Here is a 25,240-nt window from a genome sequence, read left to right on the forward strand (position 1 = left end):
AAACAACAGCCGGGACAGTAACTAATAAGTGCAAAAAAGATCAAAGCGCGTGTGTCTGTATTTGTTGGCCGCATACGTCATTAATGGTTACTTTACTGAAATGAGGCAGCCTCAAAGTCATAAAGAAATTACAACAATTTAATCTTAACAAGGAATAACAGTCAATTTTATAATGGTTACTTTTCTGAAATAGGACATTCTTGATGACATATGAGGCCGAGAAATGTAGCCTCCGGAGGACTCGGCCTTCAAAATGAGACACAGCTAAAGTTTGGGCTTTAGTAGGAAGCTGCCTATGTACTGTAGGCAGTAGACAACAAGACAGCCCACTAGGTTTTACAAAAGATCTAACATTTTTGCTGACAATTGAATATATTTGGAAAATAATCTATTGTTTGCACTCTCTCTATGCATACACAGAGCGGCAGATGACACCTCATACGCGCCACCATCTGAGGCCCAGAAAACGGAGTACAGTCAGCTGTTGAGTCGGATGAGAGAGGAGCCCATCAAGGGCCTAGAGGGTCCAGACTATGTCACTGGCTCCAACTTGCCCAGCCACTCTGACGTCCAGATTTCCTGCTTCACTGGCCTCAGGATACAGGTGGGTTTCTTGTGGGTAGACTTGCATTTTAGCACTATACCTTAAATGTCTTTGTGTACCTGCAGATAGAGCAGTTACATCTGCCTTTTTTTTGCCTGGCAGGGTCCAGCGTTCTTCCTGGAAGATGGCAAATCAGCCATTTCACTAAATGATGCCCTGATGTGGGCGAAAGTGAACCCTTTTTCTCCATTAGGGACGGGTATACGCCTCAACCCCTTCTGAGCACAAATACAACAAATGTTAGCAGTATTTTGCCTGGTCTGGCTATGTAATGTCAGCGTTTGGAAAGGCGACAACATTCCTGTTTTTTCTCAGAAAGTATATGTCATAAAACAGCAGAATGCCTAATTGTTCAAATCATTTTTTTTTTTTAAGTTTTGCCATTCCATGCTGTGCTTATTACATTCAGGATTGCAGTTCATATGCAAAGAATCACAGCAAAATGCTGCTGTCGTGATTATACAGTACACAAGGCCACAAGTAAGATGCACAGCACAAATGCAAGTCTGATATGTATACATGTCGACAAGAAATGCACAGACTGATGCACTACTATCATAGGCAAGCAAAGTAAGATGAAAATTAGAGCACCAGAACTACCTGTTAAATCTCTATAAAGGGAGATTTATGCTGGATACAGTAATGAATGTTACATATGAAGCAGGATATTTAATGCCTTTCTTCCTCATCCTAAATCACAAGCGGGGTCAGGTATTCGGGTTTAGGTGTTATGTCCAGGTCTTAGGGTTGTGGCCTATAGCTCAAAGATTGTAAATCTAGTTGGTTTAGTTGGCACTGTCAGTGGTATTATGGAGTATAAACAATTGCATTAAGCAGTCTGAATGTTTTGTAACTTTTATTTCAAGACTTGAGTACAGGGCATTCGTCTGTACGTTTCTGTTTGCGCATTTGATTTCATGAAAAGAGACGTTTTGCTGCTTTGACACTGAAACCGTTTTTCATGTCTGTTATATATGGACTGAATTTACTGACTACTGAATATACAGTACACCTTATTTTAGTAGAACCAAATAAGAGAATTAACAGTTTAAAACCTTACATTGTAACAATACTATTTACTGTAATGTTTCTTCATTTCCTTCAGTAACTATTATGAATGGTTTTACAGAGCAGTTCTGGGGCCAGAGGTGTAATATTTATGTTCATAAACTATGGCAACATTATTTACGAAGGGTTAATTGAAATTAAATCTTGCTGTTACATTCAAAATCTGTTTAGATGAACTTAGGCAATAAGTCTGAGAAAGTGCACATATGAAGTGAGGATGTAAGACATTTATGCTGATATACACAGCTATACATTTGGAGTGTATTTCTGAAGTTAGGAAATAAAAGACAAAAAGTGTCATTTGTATTGCTAAAATCATCAGTTGCAATGGTTGTCATGCATAGCTGAGTATACAAAATGGAATGTAAGTTTTATGTTGAAAAAAAAAACATACAGAGACCATTTTCATCAAATGTGAAATGCACTGTGAAATGTATTTATTTGTATATAGTTTTGTTGTAGAATTTACGTCTAAATCCAAGTTTAAATGGGTGTATATAACATATTCATATGATCACTGTTCATACGCAACTGAGGACAGTTAAACAGGTATATATCGATCCTGGAGTTGAGTCATGCATCTGATTAAGCCAGGAGCTTTTCAAATTCTGCATGTTCCAAGTGTCTCATCTATTTATTTTGACTGATGATATCATAAAAGCGCAAGGCGAGATATATAAGAACAGGCAATTACTTTCTTTTTTGTGACTATGATTTGATAATTGCTATTAAAAAGATCAAGTGTACAGGAAATCTTATTATTCTATTTTTGCTTATGAGTATTGCACTACATTGAACATGATTCAAATACAGTACTAGTCTGCAATGCAAAGAAAAGGGAGACCAATGAGACAAATTTTAAATATTTTTCTTTATTTATAAGTTACATATCTTATCATGCTTTGTTTTGGCAACAAAATGATTAGCAAAAGTACTGCATTACACTGAATCTTCCAGCGGTTTTATTTTTTTATTTTCTAAACAGTTCATGATGCAGCTTGGGAAGCTGTGAAAATATTGATAGCATCAGATTTTGTGAATTCTGAACAGTTATCCTCTTCTTTTTTACATTAGTGTGATAATTGTTTTTTAATTCATTATACTGACATGCACTTTAATGATTTCACCCTGACATGATATATTTGTATCATATTAGGCATGCAGCTTATATAGTGCAGGTTACAAATGATAAATTTACACTAATGTTGTGATTATATAAAAATAGTTAACTGGTGTTCATTAGTTGCACAAAAATATAAGTATTTAAAAATAAACAATTGAACTTAAATTAAGTGAAATGAATGGCTATTGTAATAGTGTTTTCTGTGCGTTGGTGGTCAAACAAAATGTGATGACCTTATTTGTATATTAATGCACTTAATATAAGAAAATAAAAGGGGGAGGGGCTTTGTGGAGTAACGTTGAGAGTCTATCTGTATTGGAGGAAACTCTTGAGCAGAGAAGGCAGTTTGAGGTGAGGAATCAGGTGCAGTCTGGATCGGCCCATATAGTTTCGGATACTCAGTCTACACAGCTGACACAGAGACTGTGGCGTGGCTATCCAGGAAAAGACAGGGAAAGTTAGCAAAATCCCCTTTTTATAAAAAAAATAAATAAAAAACTTCTGACAACTTAGTATTTCATAAAGTATATGGACAAGGTGACCCATGTTCAAATCCTAGCCTAAATTAAAAACATATTTTTATTATTGTTCTCACCCATTTAACTCAATGTTTTCAGTTTTAATTATTTTCATCAAATGTGGTCTTAAATATGCAATGAACATATTATTGCAGAAATTAATTTAATTTAGTGGATTAAAACATACAGATGTAATCAAAATGATTCAACCCCCATTGCAAATCAGGTCTTTTGGCAAAATGTACAGACTTTCAGCTGTTTGCAATGAACAAATCAAACAAAAGTAATTGAAATAGCTCAACACAACAAATGTTTTTAGTGGTTTCCCCAAATTTAACTTAAAATGCAACTTTTAATGACTTCTGCAGTCTCAACATTTTTCAACCCCTTCATGGCAAGCATTTTTTGTACTTAGTAGAACACCATTTTGCTGTCATGTCATGCTGCAAACGAGATGTATAACCAGACACCAGCTTCTGGCAGCGTTTCTGAGGAATCTCAGCCTTGGGTCTCAGCCTTCTTGGGTCCTCCCACTCCTCCCTTCCATTAACGTACTATGATGATGCACCAGTTACAGGTGACGCATGGGTCTGCTCACTACCTCATTCAGCATAGAATGGACATCGTTCTATTACTTCATCAGTCAGTTTAAATAACAGGACTGCCCTTTGAGCCCTTTTATCACTTTAATCAGACAGGAATAAGCACTACTATCTTTTTATCGGCACTGTTTGTTGTTCACTTTACTTGCCATGTGTCTTGCGCTGTTTTCTTTTCTTTTTCTTTTATTATTTATTAGATAGTTGTATTTTATATTTTTATATCTGATCTAGATTTTTAGTTGATGTTATTTGTAAGCACCATGGGTCTGAGAGTAACGCAATTTCAATTATATGTATGTATGTACTGTACATGGGGTAGAACTGACAATAAAGCATACTTACTTACTTACTTACTTCCTCATGAGCAATGGCCTCCAGTTCAGTAATATTCTTGGGTTTGCATGCTGCATCCGCCGCCTTCAAATCTCACCAGAGATTTTCTATGGAGTTATGAAGTCAGGTGACTGTGATGGCCACTGTAGAATCTTCCAGGACTTCTTCTGCAACCAAGCCTTAGTGGAATTTGAGGTATGCTTGGGATCATAGTCCTGTTGGAAGGTCCGATGACGCCCAAGCTTCAGCTTCCTCACTGATGGCATGATGTTTTCTCCTAGGATTTCCTGATACTTCAATGAATCCATCTTGTCTTCCACACGCTGCAGGTCACACGCGGTTTAGTAGGCACCTCACTGTGCAAGCTGAAACCTCAGTGCCTGTTACCACCAAGTCTTGCTGCAGGTCTTTTGCAGTCACTCGAGGGTTTTTCTGAAACTGCCTTCCCAGAAATCTGGTTGCAGCAGTTGATGGCTTCCTTTTTCTGCCCCATCCAGGTAGTGGTAGTGGAACCACTGTTCCTTTAACTTTGAACTTGGAAACTATGCTTCCAACGTTGTCTCTAGGAACATTAAGTGCCTTGGCTATCTTTTTTATCCTGTTCCTTGTTCATGAAGTGCATATCTTCTCTTAACTTGACCATTTTGATGCATGTTATAAATATGGCTCTCAACAAACCTTGCCAGTTCAGATATGTCATGTGTTCTAGCACAAGCACACCTGGTGCAATTAATGAATCCCTTGATTAGTTTAATCAGGTGTACTTGAGACAACACCTGTTTTGCAGATTTGTGCTGTTGTGAGGGATTCTATTCAGGGGGTTGAATAATTTTGAGACTGCAGAAATCATTAAAAGTTGCATTTTCAGTTGAATTTGGGAGAACCACTTGAAACATTTGTTGTCTTGACCTATTTAAATTAATTTTGTTTGATTTGTTCATTGCAAACACCTGAAACTCTGTACATGTTGCCAATAAACCAATTTGGCCAAGCTTGCAATGGGGGTTAAATAATTTCAATTACAACTGTATAAGGTACGGAAGATAAAACTCAACTGAGCAGCCTTACCTTCATACAGAAGGAGCGCAGACTCTGCCGTACTGCTGGGTGGCGCTGTCTCCACCGGCCTTTGCAGCTCCAGGTTGCGAGCGTTGATGTTAGCGCCAAACTCTAGTAGCAGTCTGATGATATCTGGACAGTCCTTCTGTGCTGCAGCGTGTAGTGGAGTGTCCAGGAAACGGCCCTTCTGCACATTGGCTCCTATGAAAAACAGATCCTTTTTGTGATCAAATAAACAAGACCAGAACTAATGGTGAGAAGACCTGACCTAAGCACGCCAAAATACACCAAACAATTAAATTTTTTTGTTTGGTTTGAACAGTAGTCTGATGAGCTCACCTCCATCCAGAAGTTTCTGTGTACACTGGAGCTGTTGGGAGACACAGGCAATGTAGAGAGGTGTTCCTAGATGGGGGATGTCGTAATCTACATCTGCTCCCCACGAGATGAGAGACTCTAAACATGCTGCCCTACCTGAAACAACAGCACTTCTATGTTTATATTTTTGTAAAGTCTGCTATAAATGCTGTACATTCAAATCAATGGATTTTTATGGTTAGACTAAAGCAGAACTACTTGATTACCTTTGCTCGATGCCTCGTGAATGGGCGAAGGTTGGCAAGCTTCTGCCTGTGGTTTTGCTCCATGTTCCAAAAGCACCTCTGTACAGGTGAAACTTCCTGTCGAGCAGGCGTTAAACAGCGGGGTCACACCGTCAATGGTCGTGGCTTTTACCTGCCATGCACAAGAACATGCTAACAGCACAATCCGCACAAACTGATCAATCTGAGCAGAGTCTTCTACTAACCCTTTCATGCATGAATTATGACAACCTCTGTCAGGATTTTCTTTTCTTTTTTTTCCTAAGTGTTTTTATTGCTCTTAGGACATGGAAATTTTCCAAAGAAATTTTCAGATGTCCACTTGAGTGGACAGTTTGTGTTTTTAACTAAAGAGATACTGTATTAATCATAATAAAGTAATAACACAGTAATAACACAGTAATACTGTGTATTTAACAAACCAATGAATAAAATTATATAAAATCATGTGAAAACTATAAAATATTCCAAAAATATAGTAAAGCTTCAATTATTGGAAACGCAATTGAGTTTGTTCCCGTTCGACCAGCAGACGGAGAAGAACTTCATACAACTTGAACTATCTTTGTGTTCATCTAAACACTATCTTTAAGTGTCTTTGATATCAGAACATGAGGACGTGATCAAAGATCTCTACAACCAGAGAAGGTACAACTCTGTGGAAACCCAACTCAGACTACTACAGTTGTGGTCAGAATTATTTTCACCCCTGGTAAATATGATCAAATATGGCTGTAAAAGTAAATCCGCATTGTTTATCTGATCTTTCATTCAAATAATTTGCACAAAAATCTAACCTTTCATTGAAGTAAAATAATTGAAAGTGGGAGTGGGGGGGGGGGGGATCACATTATAAAATACATGTTTGTTTTTTTCTCCAAAACACGTTGGACACAATTATTGGCACCCCTAGAATTTTTTATGAGTAAAATATATCTGAAGTATCTCACACCAGGGTGACTAGGAACATGAAATTGTCTAGGTATGACTTCTTGTTTCACAGGAGTATAAATATGAGGAAATACAAAGGACAAATTCCCTTAATCATCCATCACAATGAGTAAAACCAAAGAATATAGTTATGATGTGCATCCAAAGATTGTTGACCATTACAAAATAGAAAGTGGCTGTGAGAAAATAGCCATCAGGGCAATAATTAAGAAGTTCCAATCAACTAAAGATGTTACGAATCTGCCAGGAAGAGGATGTGTGTCTATATTGTCTTAATGCACGGTGAGGAGGAAAGTTTGAGTAGCCAAAGACTCTCCAAGGATCACAGATGGAGAATTGCAGAGATTACTTTGGTTATCTTTGGTTGGTCAGAAAGCTTAAAAAACCCTACATCACCACCATGTTGTTTGGGAGGGTTTCAAGAAAAATCCAAAAACAAACTCCAGCATATTCAGTAGTCAGGCATGACTGGAACTTCAAAAGGGACCTGGTTCTATGGTCAGACGAAACAAAACAAAAAAAGAGCTTTTTGGCAGCAAACCCACCAGATGGGTTTGGTGCAAACAGGGATACAGAGTGCCCCATGCCTACGGTTAAATATACAGCTAGATTAATGTTGTGGGCCTATTTTTTTTGCTTGTTCAGATACATGTTCATGGATCATGGATTCTAGTAAATACCAACATATAAAAAAATGAAAATCTGAACGCCTCTGCTAGAAATCTTATAATGGGCCGTGGTTGGATCTTCCATCAGGACAACGATCCAAAACAGACATCAAAATCAACATAAAACTGTCACTAAGCACAAAATGAAGCTTCTGCCATGACCATCCCAGTCCCCTGACCTGGAGTGAACTGAAGGAGACGAAGCACCAACATGAACTTGTGAATCTGAAGGATCTGGAGAGATGCTGTATGGAGGAATGGTCTCTGATCTCTTGTCAGTTGTTCTCCAAACTCATCAGGCATTATAGGAGAAAACTCAGAGCTGTTATCTTGGCAAAAGGAGGTTGCAAAAAGTATTTAATAAAAGGGTAATGGCAATATGGCCAACTTGTTTTGAAGAAAAACATTTATTTCATAATGTGATTATCCACTTTCGATTATTTTACTTCAATAAAAGTTTAGTATTGTCACATTTATTTTTTTAATGGGTATCAATGGAGGAGAGGCTTCACTACGGTGAATAAACAGCTTTTGTGAGGAAATAGCTTATAATTTAATGAATCGACAGCCTGTTCACTAATCTTCAACATATTTTACACTAAACAATACTTTCGTTGGAAACTATATTTAGATTTTACCTTGATAAAAATTGTATTTAAAAAAAAAGGCTGAGTAAGGAATGTAGCGACAGGTAGGTCTCATTTACGGCATTTTACCAGCAAATGTGTAGTAGTTGTGTAATACTGAGTGATATTGTATATTGCCTAAAGAAAATAAACAATATCTATGTTTGTTTGTTTTTTTGGCTTTCACGGTTTATCAGTAATAATAAGACTTTAATTTTTTTTTTTTTTTAACAAGATTTACAGCCAAAAAAGTTACTGCAGATGAAGTATTTTCAAGTATTTTTTAAGTATTTATTTATTTATTTTTTACCTGCAAGAGTCTCCTAGGATAGAAGGAATGGATGGATATTCCAGAGCAACTTCCAGAGAATTTCTGACTGTCTGTCGGTCATCTTGGTTTGGAGAAAAAAATTCCACATACAACGGCTTGCCACAGGGTGGCAGTGTATAGGATGATGCACTAGTGTCCACTCTAGTGGTTGATGTGCAACTATGCCATCAAAACCCTTTATACGCAAGGAAGGGCTTTTTGAATAGCTGTCCACTGTAGTGACCATGCATGAAAGGGCTAAACATCTAATAAACCAAAAGCAGGAAAACATCTAAAAAAAAAAACAATTAGGGCAGGCCGGGGTTAGTTGTCACACAGGAAGTTATCACAGGGACTGTATCTCAGTAGTTATAGCCTATATGGTTAGGGGATAAAATATTAATTCCATACTTTTTATTTTAATAAGTGGTTCAATTGGTTCCAGATTTCTGGTTTAAAGTTTGTGAATTTTATCTTTCAAATAAATGATATTATTATCATACTTTTGCTATAGCTGTTGGGTAAACAAGCAAACACAATAAAACCACATTGGCAGACATTCAAGCAAGTATCAATTATATAATGAAGATACAATTGAGTAAAAGATTGAACTGTGTACTCAGGACAAGTGTATATTTCATAAATGTATAATCAGGGCAGCTGTGATTTTTACTGGGGCAAGTTGTCATGTGTTTTAAATGTTATACTTACTTTGTATAAATAAATAAATTATATATTATAATTACTTTGTTTCATAATTGTTGTAATGTTGCTGACAAGTCTTTAATATGCTGTTTAATAACTGTAACTCACATTGGCACCGGCCTCTATGAGAGCCCTGGCACATGCTACATGATCTCCCAGACAAGCTTCATGTAGCGGAGTCACGTGATCAATGGTGATGATATTTGGATTGTGACCCTGGTATTATGGAGAAGAAAAACAGGAATATATATATATTTTTTTCTTTAAAAAGTTACAAAATGTATCTCTTTTTAAAACAATTTCTGTTCCATTATTGTATGTGTATATGTTTGTAAACCTGTGAGAGAAGAGTCTTAAGAGCCAGGAGTCGACCCTGACATGCAGCTTCATGGAGTGGAGAACGATCCGCCCATGAACCTGAGACGGGAATGAACATACAGTATGTCAAAATATTCTTATTAATAAGCCAATGAACTGACACCCAATTATTTCCCATGACTAATAAATGCCCTTTCTTCTCAGAAAAACAAACTACAAAACAAGCCCAAACAATTTGGAATTAACAATTATCCAATGTTACATTAACATAATTTACAGCAACCATAATTTGCTGTAGTTAAAAGCTAATCAACAATTACAAAAGCACTACCATGAAATTCAAGAGCTTTAAATACACCCACTCAGCCACAGTTGGACTTGATATAATTTCCAGTACATTCTAAAGTGAGAGTGATGTGATTTTGACACTGCCCATTGACAGCTGTTTAGAAGAGCCCGTGAGTGGAATCACTGCATTATCAGCTCTCTTTATACAATAAAGGTGATTCATTTCAACTGATGTGCTGAGCCATTTGAACGTGTTGCTGTAATACAAAATGAAAATGAAAGAATGTTACTTCATAAAACGAACATTTGGATTTTGGACTTACTTTATCAGAATATAGGAATAAAAGCAATAAAGGCAAGATCCATTTATTTTTAAACAACTTGAGAGAACTTTTTCTCTCATATGGAACTATACAAGGCAAAAGCCCATTCACAAAAACCAATTGGATGTGGAGGCCTCTGACTTCCAATCATTAAACATTGCAGGGCAGTAAATGCCAAGGCTTTTGGATGGCATGTATCTTTCATTACGTGTTCAAGCGGAAGCAGTGTCAGTGTCAAAGACCTCTCTGTCAGTGTTACTCTTCAAAAAAAGCTAAACTTTTAATCAAATGGGGGAGCAGTAATTTTGTGCTAAATTATTTTTCTTTTTCAGTATGGATGGGAAATGGATTACTTTGTATATGAGATCTTTATACAGAGGATCAGTTTGCATCCTATTTGCAACTTAAACATAAGTTTGAACTTCCTCAGTCCCATTTTTTTCCAAGTTAGATTTTTTTTTTTTTTCATATAGTGAATTTTCTATTCAGATTTATTTGAAGCACTTTTCAAAGCAAAGTTAAAAATGTTTGTTTACCAAATTTGATAGATATTGTATTTAAATGTTAACATAGATATCACTTAAAAAATGTATAAATATTTTTTTCTCAAATTTTCCACAGGCCCCCTAAACACATCCCCGCAAAGTCCCCGGACCCCATTTGGAAAATTCACCTACTGACCACAGTAGCAGCAACAACACAGCCTTTGAACATTTTCTATTTAGTAATCGTATAACAATAATCGTAGGCAAGAACAGAACAATTATTAATTCCGTAATACACAGTGCTAGCAGCTCCAACCGGAGATATCTACTCAGAGATCTATATTTAGCATAAGCTCAATCTAGCCACAACAGCATACGAAAGCTGCCCTCTGCAACTGTCATTCCTGGCACAGAATGAGCAAGAGGTTCCGTTACGTACCCATGTCTCCGTCGCCCCACGGCACATCTAGCCATTGATACGTATACGCCATAGCCTGTAAATGAAAGGACGCCTATCATCTCTTGGTGCAAAAAGTAGCCGTAGGCCTATTCTCTTTTTTAGCTTAGCTGAGCGATGGGTTACTGGCTGCCACTGAGATTCCAGAGTGACATGTGGAGCTTTAGGTCACAGCTGTGCTTTAGTCAGTTACAATGATACTAGACTACTAGATGCTGTTTTTTTTATGATGCAATTTTGTGTTTTCTTGTGCACTTAAAGAGTTAAAACTACTTCATTAGTGATATATAGCCCTGTTTATTTCTAATCAAGAAACATACTGTAGGTTGTTGCCTGATGGGCACTTCTCACTGTTCTCAGTATGAACGCTGGTTGACTAACTGCAAGCAGTCTTTATTGTGATATTCTGAGAGCTTTCATGAATATTTCAGATCCTGTTGTGTTCATGTGACTACAGCTGAGCTCCACGGAGACTAGGACTACTTGTAACTTCCCTGTTTATAGACTCCTATAGTCATGGAGACAGTCCTATTCAATTCTATGGTGTATTGTAATAATATAAAGGAATCCCTCCCTTAATAAACAAACATTAGGGTAAAAGCCTATGTTTAATACATGATACAAGTCCGCTAATAGTGTGATTTGTTTACTTGAACTCTGATGCCCTTGCAAAGAGGCTTTAAATATAACCAACTCCAACTAGGAATGACTAAACGCACAGTAGCTGTGTGCAGCAATAAAAACAATGAAATCTTTATTGTTTTACATTTAACTAACAACTACTAGGCCAAGTACACAATATGATAAACACAATACAATAGTGCATGCTACTTGTACGTTGCTATAGCTACTTAGGCTACTAATATTGTTGCATAGTCTGCAAATAGCTAGTCAGCTTTGTATTTTCGGTTGTGGGAAATTATGAGAAAGAATCAAGCTTTGGAAGAAAACACGATCCAACACTGGAAATAACATTACCAATGATGTCATATTCACTTCATTCTGCTCCATTGCTTCATGTGTGTGTGTATGAATGACACTTCGTGGCAATTATGCACTCGATACCTATCCCTAGTCTTATTTTGTTGTTTAATAATTTTAATATACAATTAATGTAGGCCTATAACAATATTCATGATGATTTGATATTAACATTATTAGAATAACATAACAGGCTATACAAATATGTCATATTATTATTATATTATTTATCATAACTAATTATTAATATTTATTAATAATATTATATATATTAATATTTATCATATTACATTATTTGCCATGTTAGGTAGCCCCTATACAAATGCATTACTGCAATGAGATAGCTAGGGCGCAAAAGGCACATTTATTTACACGTTTCTATAACTCACCTTGACTAATCAAAATACCCCAGCGCACTTTCTTTTTCGCAGAAAAACCCTCGACGTCCTCTCGCTTTCTTTTCTTGGGAGTATTATCTGAGTTCTCGGATTCTCCGCAGGGAACTTCAGGCATGTTTGCGTCAGGTCTGAGTCTTTCTTTTTACACAGCGAGTGTGACCATATAGCGCTTCTCTCTGAGATTGGCTGCTCGGCTTGTTGTTGTTTCAGACCTCAGCAGAGTCGTGTTGGCTACTGCAAAGATTTAGCATATGAATATTAATAAGTTCACGCTGACGCTTGGTAATCTTTCTGGAGCATCCAGTTACGTAACGTAATTAATATTCATAAGCCGAGCCTTTGCCATAGTAGAATGACGGGGGCAAAATTGCTCCTTCTGGACGTTCGTCACGGAACGTAATTTATATTCATGATGAGGTACTACATCTTCACTAGGCTACCATATCCGTACCCGTTAAGCTATTTATATCGCAAGTTAGTATTAGAAAGGTGCCACAGCTAACGTTATATTGTAAAATGTTTGACGTTCATCTCATTTAGTTTGTACATAGCCTATACAGCATTTGAAGTATTCAACTAATCTGCATGTTATTGAGATCATGATAGGCCTACAGAGCAGCAAAATAGTGGGAAAAAAAAGGTTAAGATGAGCATTTCCAGACATAACCACCACATTTTAACTGAATTCTTCAGGTTACACTTTATTTTAAGGTGACATTGTACTTACATAAGGAGTAATTAACTAGCTACTTATTGAGTTACAGTTAGGGTTTGGTTAAGGGTTAGTTATTGTACTTACTTACTGCATAATCTTACTATAGTATGCTAAGTAGCAACATGTAGTAATGTGTAACTATGTCACCTTAAAATAAGGTGTTACCTTCTGAGATATAGATTACTGAATAAATGTGAGGGATGGGTTTCTATTTCTGTAGTGAATCACACCAAATATTTTCATGTAAAATAAAAAAAACAAATTAGCCTACTTAGCCCACTATCGTAATAACAGTAAACTGCAAAATTGCATGCAACTGACACAAACCAAACCCTAATCCAACCCCTAACCCTATATTAAGTAGGCTATATGTTGTTGATTAATATTCATCAGTATGCCTACTTAAAGGTATAATTACATTTTATGCATTTACAAAGACACTTTAAAATGAATAATTTATCATTCAAATTTATAATTACAAGGACACTTTAAAATAAAGTGTAACCAAAATGATTTTTTAAGTGTAGCTAAGAGAAAGCGATTTTAATAACTCAGCATTAGATAAGAACACTGACCCAATTTTCTTAGTGTTACAAACTGGGCCATGCAACAGAAGCTTTCTCTTTACACAACAAGTCAACGTTTTTGCAGTGTTAACAAAGAGATATAAAGAGTGATAAAGCCAATCTCACCCTAGTGACTCGTCTCAGAACCTGCTCCAAAATATAGGCTACAGCCCCAATATGTCCCAATCTTGCCTACTTACTGTGCCCTTGACCAAAATCATAAAACTCAGCTGCGATCCGGGCCGCCTCCTTACGGTTTCCTTTAACCGCATAGAAGTGGGTCAGTATGTTTAAGCTGATCTTGACAAAAAGTTTGAAGCAAAAAAGGACAAAAATCGAGAGATAGACTTTGCTATACTGCGAGCCGAATGGCCGCTCCTCCAAAATCTCAGTCATTGCTGCTGCTCAGTGACTGTGAATGTTTTGGAATGGGATCCAGGGATGTGTCGATGGGGATCATATGCCAGACCGGCCCAGTTATTCCCCAAGACAGCTGGGCTCAGAGTATGGATGAGATAAGGCAGCTGGACCTTTAGCTAGTGGAAAATGGGCCACTTGACTGAGCCATAACAATAGGTGTTGACTGTCATTTGGATGTTTGTCTCATGATACATTGTGACAGTTCTGTTTTTTATTACATTTGTATTTTAACATATTGTTGCTAATACAGCAGACTTCAGATGATTTAAAGATTATTTTTTGTTTATGTATTGCCATTTTAGAAATACCCATTCACAATCGGCCATGATTAATTATGTTACTGGAGTTCCCAGGTTAAAGCCAGTTTTTGATTGATCATGTGATCCATGGGAGCTATATTTTGTTTGTTGAAACAAGTATTAATACAGATTGCATGTGATTTTTCTCCTGAAAGCGTTTTTAAACATTCAATTTTGCTTGTACGTTTTTAAGAGCTTGTAAGAGATCCTTCTGAATAAATGCAGCATGTTTATAGGAGACATCAATATTTTAGTAGGAATATTATTGTGAATCAGCCATAAAAGCTTCTTGTTGATAAATTTAATAAAAAAATTAAACTTGACTGAAGCTTGGAATACTATTCGTAAAAATCAATCAATCAATCAATAAATACTGTTTAAATAACAATGTAAAATAGGTTGCATTTAAAATTTGACATTGTATATATCTAGCTAAAAGAGTGTTAAAGAGATTTAATTTAGATATAGATTCTTCTTCTTCTTTTTTTTTTTTGGTGCAGGGTATGGGAAATTGTATTAGAAGGAAAACAATATGCCTAAGTAGGCCTATTATTCCAACGAAAATAAGAATAATTGTATTAGCCTATACAATTATTCAAGGTCTAACTGTCAAATTTCATTAATTTCCTCCAGTAGACCAAGGACTACAGCACATGTTTGGGGAACATAGTCAACAATAAAAAGCAAATAAGAACTGTAATGTTAATAAAATGCAGTTTTAATAATGTTGTAGGCCTATTTAATGTAGTAATGAATTGTTGCCATGTACACTGGTATTTTTGTGTATAATTTTGACTATTCATGCAATGCCACTTCCTGACCACTGGGTGGCAATGTGTACTTTCTAAATGAAACAGGAAGTAGGTCTTGCTTCCGAATCATCTTTTAACTGCCTCACTTCCTGCTCTGAACCTCCGCTCGAAGCGTTTCTTTATATCTTTGTTTTTGCAGTGCATTGTTAGTTGTTAACTAGACTGAATCATGAATACGGTATTGTCGAGGGCGAACTCACTCTTTGCATTCTCTCTCAGTGTGATGGCAGCGCTCACATTCGGGTGCTTCATTACCACAGCGTTCAAAGACAGAAGCGTACCGGTGGATATACACGTATCCAAAGTCATGATGTAAGTTAACTGCACTGTTTCTGAGCCTGCGAACAGAGGTTCAATACAAAATCAATGTTACGATCATTAAAATATAGAAGTTATTTGATATATATTAGGCATCGCCGACCATTTAGAATCATATTTGTTTGCAGCATATGGGACTTGTAGATGCTGAGCTGATGGCCAATAGCAGTGCAGCACGTCAGCTGTGCAAATTAATTAAATAGAAAGATCTTGTTTTTATGCTTTTGTTCAACAGTATTTTGAAACGTTTAAAAAAAAAAAAAAAGGTTTATTTTGTGGGTAATGTGCATTTTAAATGTGTGTGTACCGTCAGGTTGCAGGATATTTTCACAACGTTTCTAAAATGTTTTATTTTGGTTACATTATTTTTTTATATTTAGGTGTGGTTTATTAAACGTTTTTAAAACGTTGCACTGCAACATTACCTAATAGCAACCAAAAAACAACGTTGTGAAACGTTGTAAAAACGTTACGTGTTTGCTGGGAATGTAGTTTCGTCTTTCACATCTGTGTTTCACACATCTAAGCTGAGATCTTCTGTCTCATTCTTTCTCCAGTAAAAATGTAGACGACTTCACAGGACCACGAGAGAGGAGTGACTTGGGCTTTGTGACATTTGACCTTTCTGCTAATATCCTTTTGACAGAACACAGTCACATCCATGTTGATGAAAAAAAGTCACTTAAGCCATAGTTGTTCAAATTTGTATTTATTATTTCACGTTTCTGTATTAATTACATATTTAGCATTATTTCTACAAAAGTAATTCCTGTATAAATGCATTTATGCCACCTCGGTTCACCATTCTGCAGTCTTTGTAAATGCAGCTTTTGTTGAATTTGTGCCTCTTTGAGATGCAGCTTCCATATCAGCTTTGCAGTGCAGTTTACATCTAGAACTAGATTTGCATTATTTGCTTTAACCGCTTTATTACATCTGCGGCCAATATTTGACTGGAATGTGAAGGAGCTCTTTCTTTACCTGACTGCTGAATATTCAACCAAAAGCAATGTAAGTCTATACCACTTCAGTATATCCAGAGCTTTTAAAATCTATGTGAATGAGAGCTGGGTATTTGTTGTGTTGTATATACTAGACCTGTTTGTGTTTTTCACATCAATAAAGTGTACCATGTTATCCCATGTTAGGCACTGAACCAGGTGGTTCTATGGGACAGGATTGTCTTGAGAGGTGACAACACCAAACTAAACCTGAAGGAAGTTAAATCCAAGTATTTCTTCTTTGATGATGGGAATGGTTTAAGGTTAGTTGCTTTATTCAGAGTATTTCATCTGTGCGGTTTATATACACATTCTCACACACACAAACACGCACACAATCATTCAAAAGTTTTAGATCGGTAAGATTTTTAATGTTTAAAAGAAGTCTCTTCTGCTCACCAAGGCTGCATTTATTTTATATAACGGTTTTCTATTTGAATATATTGTAAAATCGAATTTATTTCTGTGATGCAATTAAGCTGAATTTGCAACATTACTCCAGTCTTCGGTGTCACATGATCCTTTAGAATCATTCTAATATGCTGATGCTGATTTGGTGCTCAAGAAACATTAATTATTATTATCAGTGTTGAAATCAGTTTTGTAAAAAAAAAAAAAATCAGAATTCTTTGATGAATAGAAAGTTCAAAAGAATAGAATCTGAAGTAAAAAAGCTTTTGTAACATTATAAATGTCTTTACTGTCACTTTTGATCAATGTAATACATCCGTCCTGAATAAAACTTCATTTCTTTCCATAAAAAAATTCTACTGACCGCAAACTATCTATTTTAATTTTTATTTATAATTTTTACATATAATTTTTTACAATAAAATTATTCCAAATTGTATTTCTATTGAATTGTTTCTAAATATTAGATCTTAAGCGTATTATGACTGAAATATGAGTCATGCATATTTCAGTCATAACACACTTAAGATCTTGTATTTGGAAATTAATTTAAAATGAAATTTAATTTGAAAAATCAATCAGATTTCTCATAAGTAAAACAATAAGAGAAACATCATAAAACACACATCTTCTAAGTTGAACTAAACTCAAATGAATATTGACAATGTAAACCACATTTGGAATAGATATTTGGGTAACACTTTACAATAAGGTCTCATTTGTTAACGTTAGTTTATTTTAGCTAATGCATTATCAATTAGCAATATATTTTCGGACATAATTGTTTAATGATTGTTAATGCTAGTTAATACAAATACAATTATTTATTCTTTGTTCATGTTATTTCACAGTGCATTCTCTAATGATACTTTTGAGTTTAAAGATGTGATAGTAAATGCTGAAATGAACACACCGATTAATAAATGCTGTAGAAGTATTGTTCATTGCTGGTTCAACTAAACTAATGTTAACAAATGAAGACTTATTGTATGGTTTTACAAGTATTTGACATGTAGAACTGAAAAGTATAGATATTTATTTGATATCTCTCTGTTTTTCCCAAACACAGGGCGAATAAGAACATCACTCTCACTCTCTCATGGAATGTGGTGCCAAATGCTGGAATCCTGCCATTGGTCATGGGATCTGGACACAAGAGTCTCGCCTTTCCTGAATCATATGAAATGGCAAAGAGCTACTGAACTGTTCCAGTCCATCTCAAACCATATTTGTAAATGTTGTGCTCTGTACGGGTTTTAATAAAAGTTGACACATTGTTTTAAGGAGTGACTGTTGTTTATGCGGGTTGATAATTTGTTTTGCAACATACTAATATTTCAAGAGATGGATAGGCATATTCAGTTCTGTGGCCATTAATACAGTTATAGTTCCGAAAAAAGGGATCCTGATAAGCTTTTTCATCTGGAAAATAATTATCTGGTGTTTCACAATTGTCTTGTGTGGATACGAATATTTTTGTTAATAATCTGTTTTGGTCCGTGGTACTAAAATGTCAGTTTTTCATTATTACAACTAAAGAGCTCACAAAGCAAAAGTACTTGTAACCAATTAAAGGAAGCACAATCATTCACTAAAAAAAAAAAAAAAAAAAAAAAAAAAGATCAGTGGGGTTCAACACTCCTGTGGTGCTTGACTCAGTTTTAAGGATGCCAAAAGGATCTGCAAAAAAAAAAAAACCATATATATATATATATATATATATATATTGATGAGAAATGTTTTAAATGATTGCGTAATATTTTCATGATAAATGGGTTATTTATTTTTTCTACTGATAAAGTATATTCACGAGCTGTTTGATTCATAACATTTAATTCAAATTAAATGTGAATTAAAAATAATTCCATACAATTATCCCATAATGGAACCCCTAAAAGGTTATATACATGAAGCACCTGACAGAACACTTTAAGGTTTTATATAGAATCGTCTTAGAGTGTTCAGATCAAGGTTACTCATAGCACACTGAATAGGCACCTACATGCAGAATTTGGTTCCAACTCTAATCAAACACACCTGATCCAAATAATAATGTTCTTTGGGCTTATTTGAAAATTACAAGGTGTGTGGAGTGCATTTGCTGCTAAACTGCGTCGCAAAGTGTCTCTTTAAAAAGTGTCTGACATTAAATTCCAAGTAAAAACTGTTATTACTTGAAGAATTGAAATTCTGTAAGTAATTCAGTTACGTTTTGACCCAAACTAACGAGTTTTTTGGAGAGACGAGAAATATTTGTTTTAACAGTTCCCGGATTCAGTCACCAGATGGCAGCACTTGAACACTTCACTTCTCTATGCCAGTTCCAGTATTTTAATTGGAGAGACGCTATGATTAAATCAATGGGCTACACCAAGGCATACATTGCTTGTGCTAATGTGCAGAAACATATACAGTATCTGCAAAACTGTTAACACATTATGCTGCAAAAACTCCAAGCATGATAACTTTCTCATTTTTGAACTCAGTTCTCCTTAATCTAAAATCACTTGGACAAAAACTCAGTGAGCTAATGTGGAAAAACATTTCTCATCATTAATCCAAACACAATGAAACAAAATGCAATATTCTGCTTTCTTGATTGTCTCAAATATACCAGTCACACAATAGCTTTCCGAAATACCAAGAAATAGAATGAGAATGTGCAAGAAATGAAATACTGTGCAATGTGATATATAATATGATTGAAAACTCCTGATAAGGTCACTAATTGCTTGGCTAAGAAACCAGAAGTCATCTTGTAGATAAAGTTACAAAGTGCTTCTTATGTTTTCAAGATTTTGAGATTAAAGTAGGCTATTTGACAACTGGCTTTCTGAATATAGTTTTGGGAAATTAGCATTTGCCTCTGTGTGTGTGTGTGTGTGTCAGTGATGCGTGGGTTGATCCAAAATGTGCCTGCGGTCACCCGCGGTTACGAGTCATCCAAAAATATTTTTAATGATATTCGGGTCGCGGTCGGTCGGGTTGTTTGAAATAAAGATGTCAATTAAACCTTTGTAATTTATATAGTAGCTACTAGACACAATTTTCTATGAAATACATAGGCCTACACTTTATTGGCTGAATAACTGGCACGAAGATGACGCACGAGCTCAGTCTAGACTCTACAGGTAGAGATGGAGGCGGAGAGAGGAAAGATGTAGCTGTAACGATATGCGATATGAAACCGAAATCACGACACTCAGATGCACGAACCTAAAGAATCGTGACACACCCCTTCCAACTCCAAGAGTTATCCTTCCCGTCCAGATCCAATGCTACCACATATTTAAATTATATTAGTAGGCCTATTATTTGAATTTTGAAGTTAACATTATAAAATACGTAGACCAACACAACAAAACTAGTTGAGGATAGATTATTTAAAATTGGGGAATTCCAGCGTTATGGACGTGACATTTGCAGTCAAAACTTGAAATAGGCCTATAAATTCTCAGAAAATGCATTTAATAGGCTACCAATATATTGAAATGTCTGTTTATCCATACCCCCTTAAAGGAGTCCAGACATTAGAAACATATCAGTCTACACATGCGTTTTATATTTATATGAGGGAAATAGGCTACACACGCATTCATGCATGACAAAACAAATATTTAACTTTTAGGAGGCAAAATATTTTTTTTGTAATTCTGTGAATTACACTGCGCAAATCAAAAGTAATACTACCCACCGGATGAAGAAGGGTTGGCTCTCCACAGAACATAAAATATTCATTTTATTTTATTTTTCGTGCTCGCATTTATGAGGAAAAAACAATGCAAGGACGTGACCGCTCTGAAGCGGCACTAAAAGACTGTTTTAAAACTTTCACAGAGACCTCAAACAGAAGACACAAGCAAATTGAATTTCAATTTGTACTAATTGTATCTTATTTTTAATCAATGTTTCATCAACCAATTGCCTGGATTTAATAAATAAGAAGTACATATAGCAGACAAGATAATCACGACACGGAGGCGCCGGCGCGTGAACTGGAGCGCGTCTCATAAATTAACCGAAACTCATAAGGTAACCTACTTCACAGACCTGAAAAATATATCTATATTGAAATGTCTACTTGTAAACAGAACAATTCAAAACGAAAGACAACGGACTGCTCTCTGCTTATCTGTATGAAATGTGCATTCACTACTGTGAAGATCGCGAGTCAGCAACGTCAACTTCATGTTTATTAATAAACAATTAGCCTACTTCTTGCGATGCTATTTACACATTTGTGTTACACGTCTAATGGCCCAATGACGCAACGATGAGCATTTACTACTTTTAAAAAATGCGGGTCAGGAAGCGGGTCGGGTACAATATTTTCTTTCTTTTTTTTTTTGCGGTCCGAGTTGCGGGCGGGTTAGTTGAAACGTCGGTCGGGTGCGGGTTGTTTATACATTGACCCGCGCATCACTGATAGCCACTGTTAAGTAATGTAGTCATTTTGTATTCATTTTTTTTATGATAACATATGTACTTTTAACAGCAGCCATATCACCCTGTAGCCCAAGACTGGTTGCCCACTGAAGCTAAGCAGGGTTGAGCCTGGGGGGTATTGCACAAAAGCAAGATAAGGGATTAAGCTGGGATTTTCCAGTTATCCTGGCTGAATTTAGCCCTTACTTGGTTGCATGAAGGGAGGCTAAATTAATCTACATTAAGTTACTATGGAGATTTACACTTTGCAGCTAGCCTGCTCCGGAGCAGGCTAACAACCAGGCTAAGATTAATCCTAGTGATTTATCGGCTAGTTCCTCCCTAAATCCTACTAGATATTAATGTGTTTTAGTCACTTCATGGTCCTGCATTAAAATACTAGATATACTGTCATTCATCTAAGTATGCGTACTGTTATTTTAGTTATTATTGAAAACTGCTGTTCATTTCACTGTCAGAGGTTTGATGAATATATATATATTATTCGAGATTTAAAGCGTTTATTGTCATACACCCAGTGAGGAAAGCAGATTTTCCTGAGCAATTATTACTTTGCTGTCCACAATGAATGCCAACACAGTGCAAAATAACTATACTATACAATATGAGAAATAGAATATAGACTATGTATATCTATAAATGCAAGTATAGAGTAGAAATGTACTGTTGAATGAGAAATTTTTTTTTTTGCAGTTGATGAGATAATAAGAAATGGCTCATGAAGTTGCAAATGTGGTTTCAATTAAGTCCGTAACGAGGTCAATATGTAGTATATAGAATAGAATAGAATAGAAAACTTTATTGTCATTGTCACAAGTACAACGAAAAGACTATATAGACTAAAGATTTGTGTGTTTCCTATTCACAATGGCTTGTCCTTTGTTGGATGATGTAGTTGATGAGGAAGTTTTAATACTCAGACGAGCATTCAGGCATGAAAGAGTCTTCCGAGATAGGGCAGACCCATTGGCCTTTTCAGACGAATATCTGACTGAGAGGTACAGATTCTCAGGTGATGGCATCAGATATTTGTGTAGGCTGCTGGGTCCAAACATACAGCACAAGACAGCACGGAGCCATGCTCTCATTGTCCCACAGATGGTCTGCGTAGCACTGCGATTCTTTGCAAGTGGCATGTTTCTGTATTCTGTCGGTGATGCAGAAAACCTCAATAAAGCCACTATTTGCCGCACAATAAGAAATGTAAGTCTGGCATTGAAATCTCTTGTGCACATATTTATCACCTTCCCTGGTCACAGAAGATTCATCCACATCAAGGAGGAGTTCTACAAGATTGCAGGTTACACGAATAATAACAGATTACTACAAAATGTTACATTAGCATAGTCACAGTATGACACTCATTATTTTGTGTTACAGCTTTTCCTAATGTAATTGGTACAGTGGATTGCACCCATATTCGTATCCAACGCCCCTCAGGGGCACATGAGGGCGATTATGTTAACAGGAAATCCTTCCACAGTGTCAATGTTCAGGTAAGAATGAGTTATGGTTACTGTCAGCTACATAATTATTCTGTGCATTAAATGACCTTAATAGGCTATATATTTTTACAGATGATCTGTGATGCTGACTGCCTTATCACAAATTTAGAGGCAAAGTGGCCTGGCTCAGTCCATGACTCCAGAATCTTTCGGGCAAGTAGAATTTACCAGAGACTCTCTCTAGGTAAGCCACCCCATTTTTTTTAAGCACCTTGAACATCAAGGGTACAGTACTTGTAAGAATTATGTTTTGTATTCGCAGGTGAGTTCTCTGGTGTGCTGCTGGGGGACAAAGGCTATGCCTGTGAGACATTTCTGATGACTCCCCTTACAGACCCCCAAACCCCAGCACAGCAAGCTTACAACCATGCCCATGCCAAAACCAGGGCTCGAATTGAAATGACCGTCGGCCTCCTGAAATCACGATTTCAGTGCCTGCACCACCTGAGGGTCTCCCCAGACAGAGCATGTGATGTGACTGTTGCCTGCACAGTGCTGCACAATATTGCCAGCCTAAGAAAAGAAAGGGCTCCCAGAGTTGCTTTGGATGTTAATTGGGACAATGCTGCCATATTCCCAGATAACAGAAATGGAAGACTTGTTAGAGAACAATACATTGCAAATTAGTTCAGTTAATTTAAATTTGATTTAGCCCATCCCTTAATAAAGGATAATGCAGGCTATATAACTTTTTCATGTGTACATGCATTTTATTTGGAATCAGCAGCACACACTGTGGTTATCTTCCCAAATTCTAGTTCCACTTCACTGGATCAATAAATATAAAGTGTATACTTGACATTCATAAAAAAAAGTTACAAGACCACAATGGTTTTGGAATATTTTTCTTTTATTATTTTGCTGTTATCACTTGTCAGCTTGGAGCTTTGGAGAGAAAAAAATATAATGATTAATACATTGTGTTACAGTCATGGTCACAGTATGAACTGAAGTCACTTGCTTCTCTTTCTAGTTTCTGGATTTCCAGTTCTAGTTTCCTCAGTGTCTTGTGTTTAATTTGCATCTCAAGGTCCATGTCCTGCAGCTTTCTTTTGTTCACATCAATCTTGACTTCTGTCAGCTCGATCTGTCTCTTTAGATGGGTTGTGTAGAGATATCTGACAGTTTGTGAATTCTGTGAAGACCTTTTAGTTAGCATAGCAGAATTTTGGCATAATGTAAATTTACTTTAGGCAATACGCACTATGTTACCAGGCTGCTTATCAGGTTGCCCAATGTCAGGATCCTGTAACAAATAATATTTTCTATTAGTACCACTTCCCTGACTTCTTATCTATTATGAACTTATAAAAAAATGTGTCTATTTTCACAAAATACCTCGAGCCTTCTGGAGTCCAGCGACACGGTCTCATCATCGGCAGAAGTGCACTCCACTGCTGTAGATGTGGCTTCCCTCTGCCATTTCAATACTTGTATTGATATTTTTTGACAGGACATGCAAAGCCTATGATTTAATAAAGAGTACTCACCGGCAAATCATAGTCTGTTGGCTCCAAAAGTGTAAGGGTGCTACCAGCCACTATAAGGCAAAGTCACACAGTTTACAAAACAAAATATATATGGATTTCAATATTTTCCATGTGCAGTTGTATGGCAATAATGTACTTTGTATGAAGAGGCCAGTATCCCTTGCTGGGCCAGAGTCAGTGGATGTCCCTCCCTGGATCCCTTCAATCACTGGCTTCCCTTTATTTAGGTCCAGGGCCAGCTCCTCTGCTGGGGTGAAGTCTTGGGTTGGAGGGCCACCCCCCGTACCAGATATATGACTTTTTTTTTTTATTGCTAAAATCAGCACAGACAATAAAATGTCAGCAAACATGTCACCTATGTTCTCCGCAAACAAGTCACTTACCAGCCTGCAAAATATTCTTGTATTTAATCTTGACTTGCTGCCAAGTCCTTTTTTGGCCAGACATGTTTGTTCTTTAAGAGGAATAGATACAAATGATAAAATAGATTAGATGGATAAAAATAGAGCAAAATATCTGATTATAGATTACATCAAATCAATTAAAAACAAAACCTACATACAAATAGATAAGAGTAAAAAGATTAAAGAGATAATAGACATAAAATAAACTAAATAGATACACATAGTGGGTAAGTGTTTGCAATTATTCTTCATGTTAAATGCATGTTCACTGGTCACATTTAAGGCAAAGTATACAATTATTTTTGAAAATGACAAGTAACTCCTTGAATTGTAATTATGAGGGTTTCAGTGGAGCACTGGTTATTTGGACTACTTACGCATTCAATCGGTCCGCTATTGTTTGCCATGCATTCTCTCTTTGTTTTATTACAGCA

General features: G+C 36.2%; 4 protein-coding genes across 9 annotated transcripts in view; 3 read left to right on the forward strand and 1 right to left on the reverse strand.

Annotated features, from left to right (window-relative positions):
* wdr17 (WD repeat domain 17) overlaps nt 1–1,490 on the forward strand; it is a 42,429-nt gene extending 40,939 nt beyond the window's left edge. For all 4 annotated transcript variants that reach the window (XM_056271811.1, XM_056271809.1, XM_056271808.1 and 1 more), the window contains 2 exons: nt 421–604; nt 707–1,490. In XM_056271811.1, coding sequence (XP_056127786.1) covers nt 421–604; nt 707–826 — 304 coding nt within the window. In that variant the 3' untranslated portion in view covers nt 827–1,490. The remainder of the gene's footprint in view (nt 1–420; nt 605–706) is intronic.
* A 561-nt stretch (nt 1,491–2,051) lies between these two features.
* asb5b (ankyrin repeat and SOCS box containing 5b) lies at nt 2,052–14,126 on the reverse strand. 3 transcript variants are annotated; one of them, XM_056271815.1, is made up of 8 exons: nt 12,411–12,502; nt 11,023–11,077; nt 9,507–9,586; nt 9,278–9,385; nt 5,892–6,042; nt 5,647–5,781; nt 5,317–5,508; nt 2,052–3,229 (listed from the first exon to the last, which is right to left on the reverse strand). In XM_056271815.1, the coding sequence occupies exons 2-8, from the start codon at nt 11,072–11,074 to the stop codon at nt 3,102–3,104; spliced, it is 846 nt and encodes a 281-aa protein (XP_056127790.1). In that variant the 5' UTR covers nt 11,075–11,077; nt 12,411–12,502; the 3' UTR covers nt 2,052–3,101. The 3 variants fall into 3 exon arrangements, with proteins under 3 accessions (XP_056127790.1, XP_056127788.1, XP_056127789.1); XM_056271813.1 differs by lacking the exons at nt 11,023–11,077; nt 12,411–12,502 and adding an exon at nt 13,901–14,126; XM_056271814.1 differs by lacking the exon at nt 11,023–11,077 and having other exon boundaries at nt 12,411–12,582.
* Nucleotides 14,127–15,286: 1,160 nt separating this feature from the next.
* spcs3 (signal peptidase complex subunit 3) lies at nt 15,287–18,244 on the forward strand. The gene is made up of 5 exons (XM_056271753.1): nt 15,287–15,543; nt 16,107–16,180; nt 16,484–16,560; nt 16,698–16,813; nt 18,031–18,244. Exons 1-5 carry the CDS (start codon nt 15,401–15,403, stop codon nt 18,161–18,163), a joined length of 543 nt encoding a protein of 180 aa, XP_056127728.1. The 5' UTR covers nt 15,287–15,400; the 3' UTR covers nt 18,164–18,244.
* Nucleotides 18,245–22,852: 4,608 nt separating this feature from the next.
* LOC130105699 (putative nuclease HARBI1) lies at nt 22,853–23,539 on the forward strand (the record flags this gene model as incomplete). The annotated part of the gene is made up of 3 exons (XM_056271830.1): nt 22,853–22,903; nt 22,985–23,096; nt 23,175–23,539. Coding segments are annotated over 3 exons (528 nt in total), but the record flags the coding sequence as incomplete, so codon positions are not given.
* Nucleotides 23,540–25,240: the final 1,701 nt, after the last annotated feature.

Source organism: Rhinichthys klamathensis, unplaced genomic scaffold (assembly GCF_029890125.1).
Source record: "Rhinichthys klamathensis goyatoka isolate OS25496 unplaced genomic scaffold, OSU_Roscu_1.1 h1tg000325l_1, whole genome shotgun sequence".
NCBI classification, from domain to species: domain Eukaryota; kingdom Metazoa; phylum Chordata; class Actinopteri; order Cypriniformes; family Leuciscidae; genus Rhinichthys; species Rhinichthys klamathensis.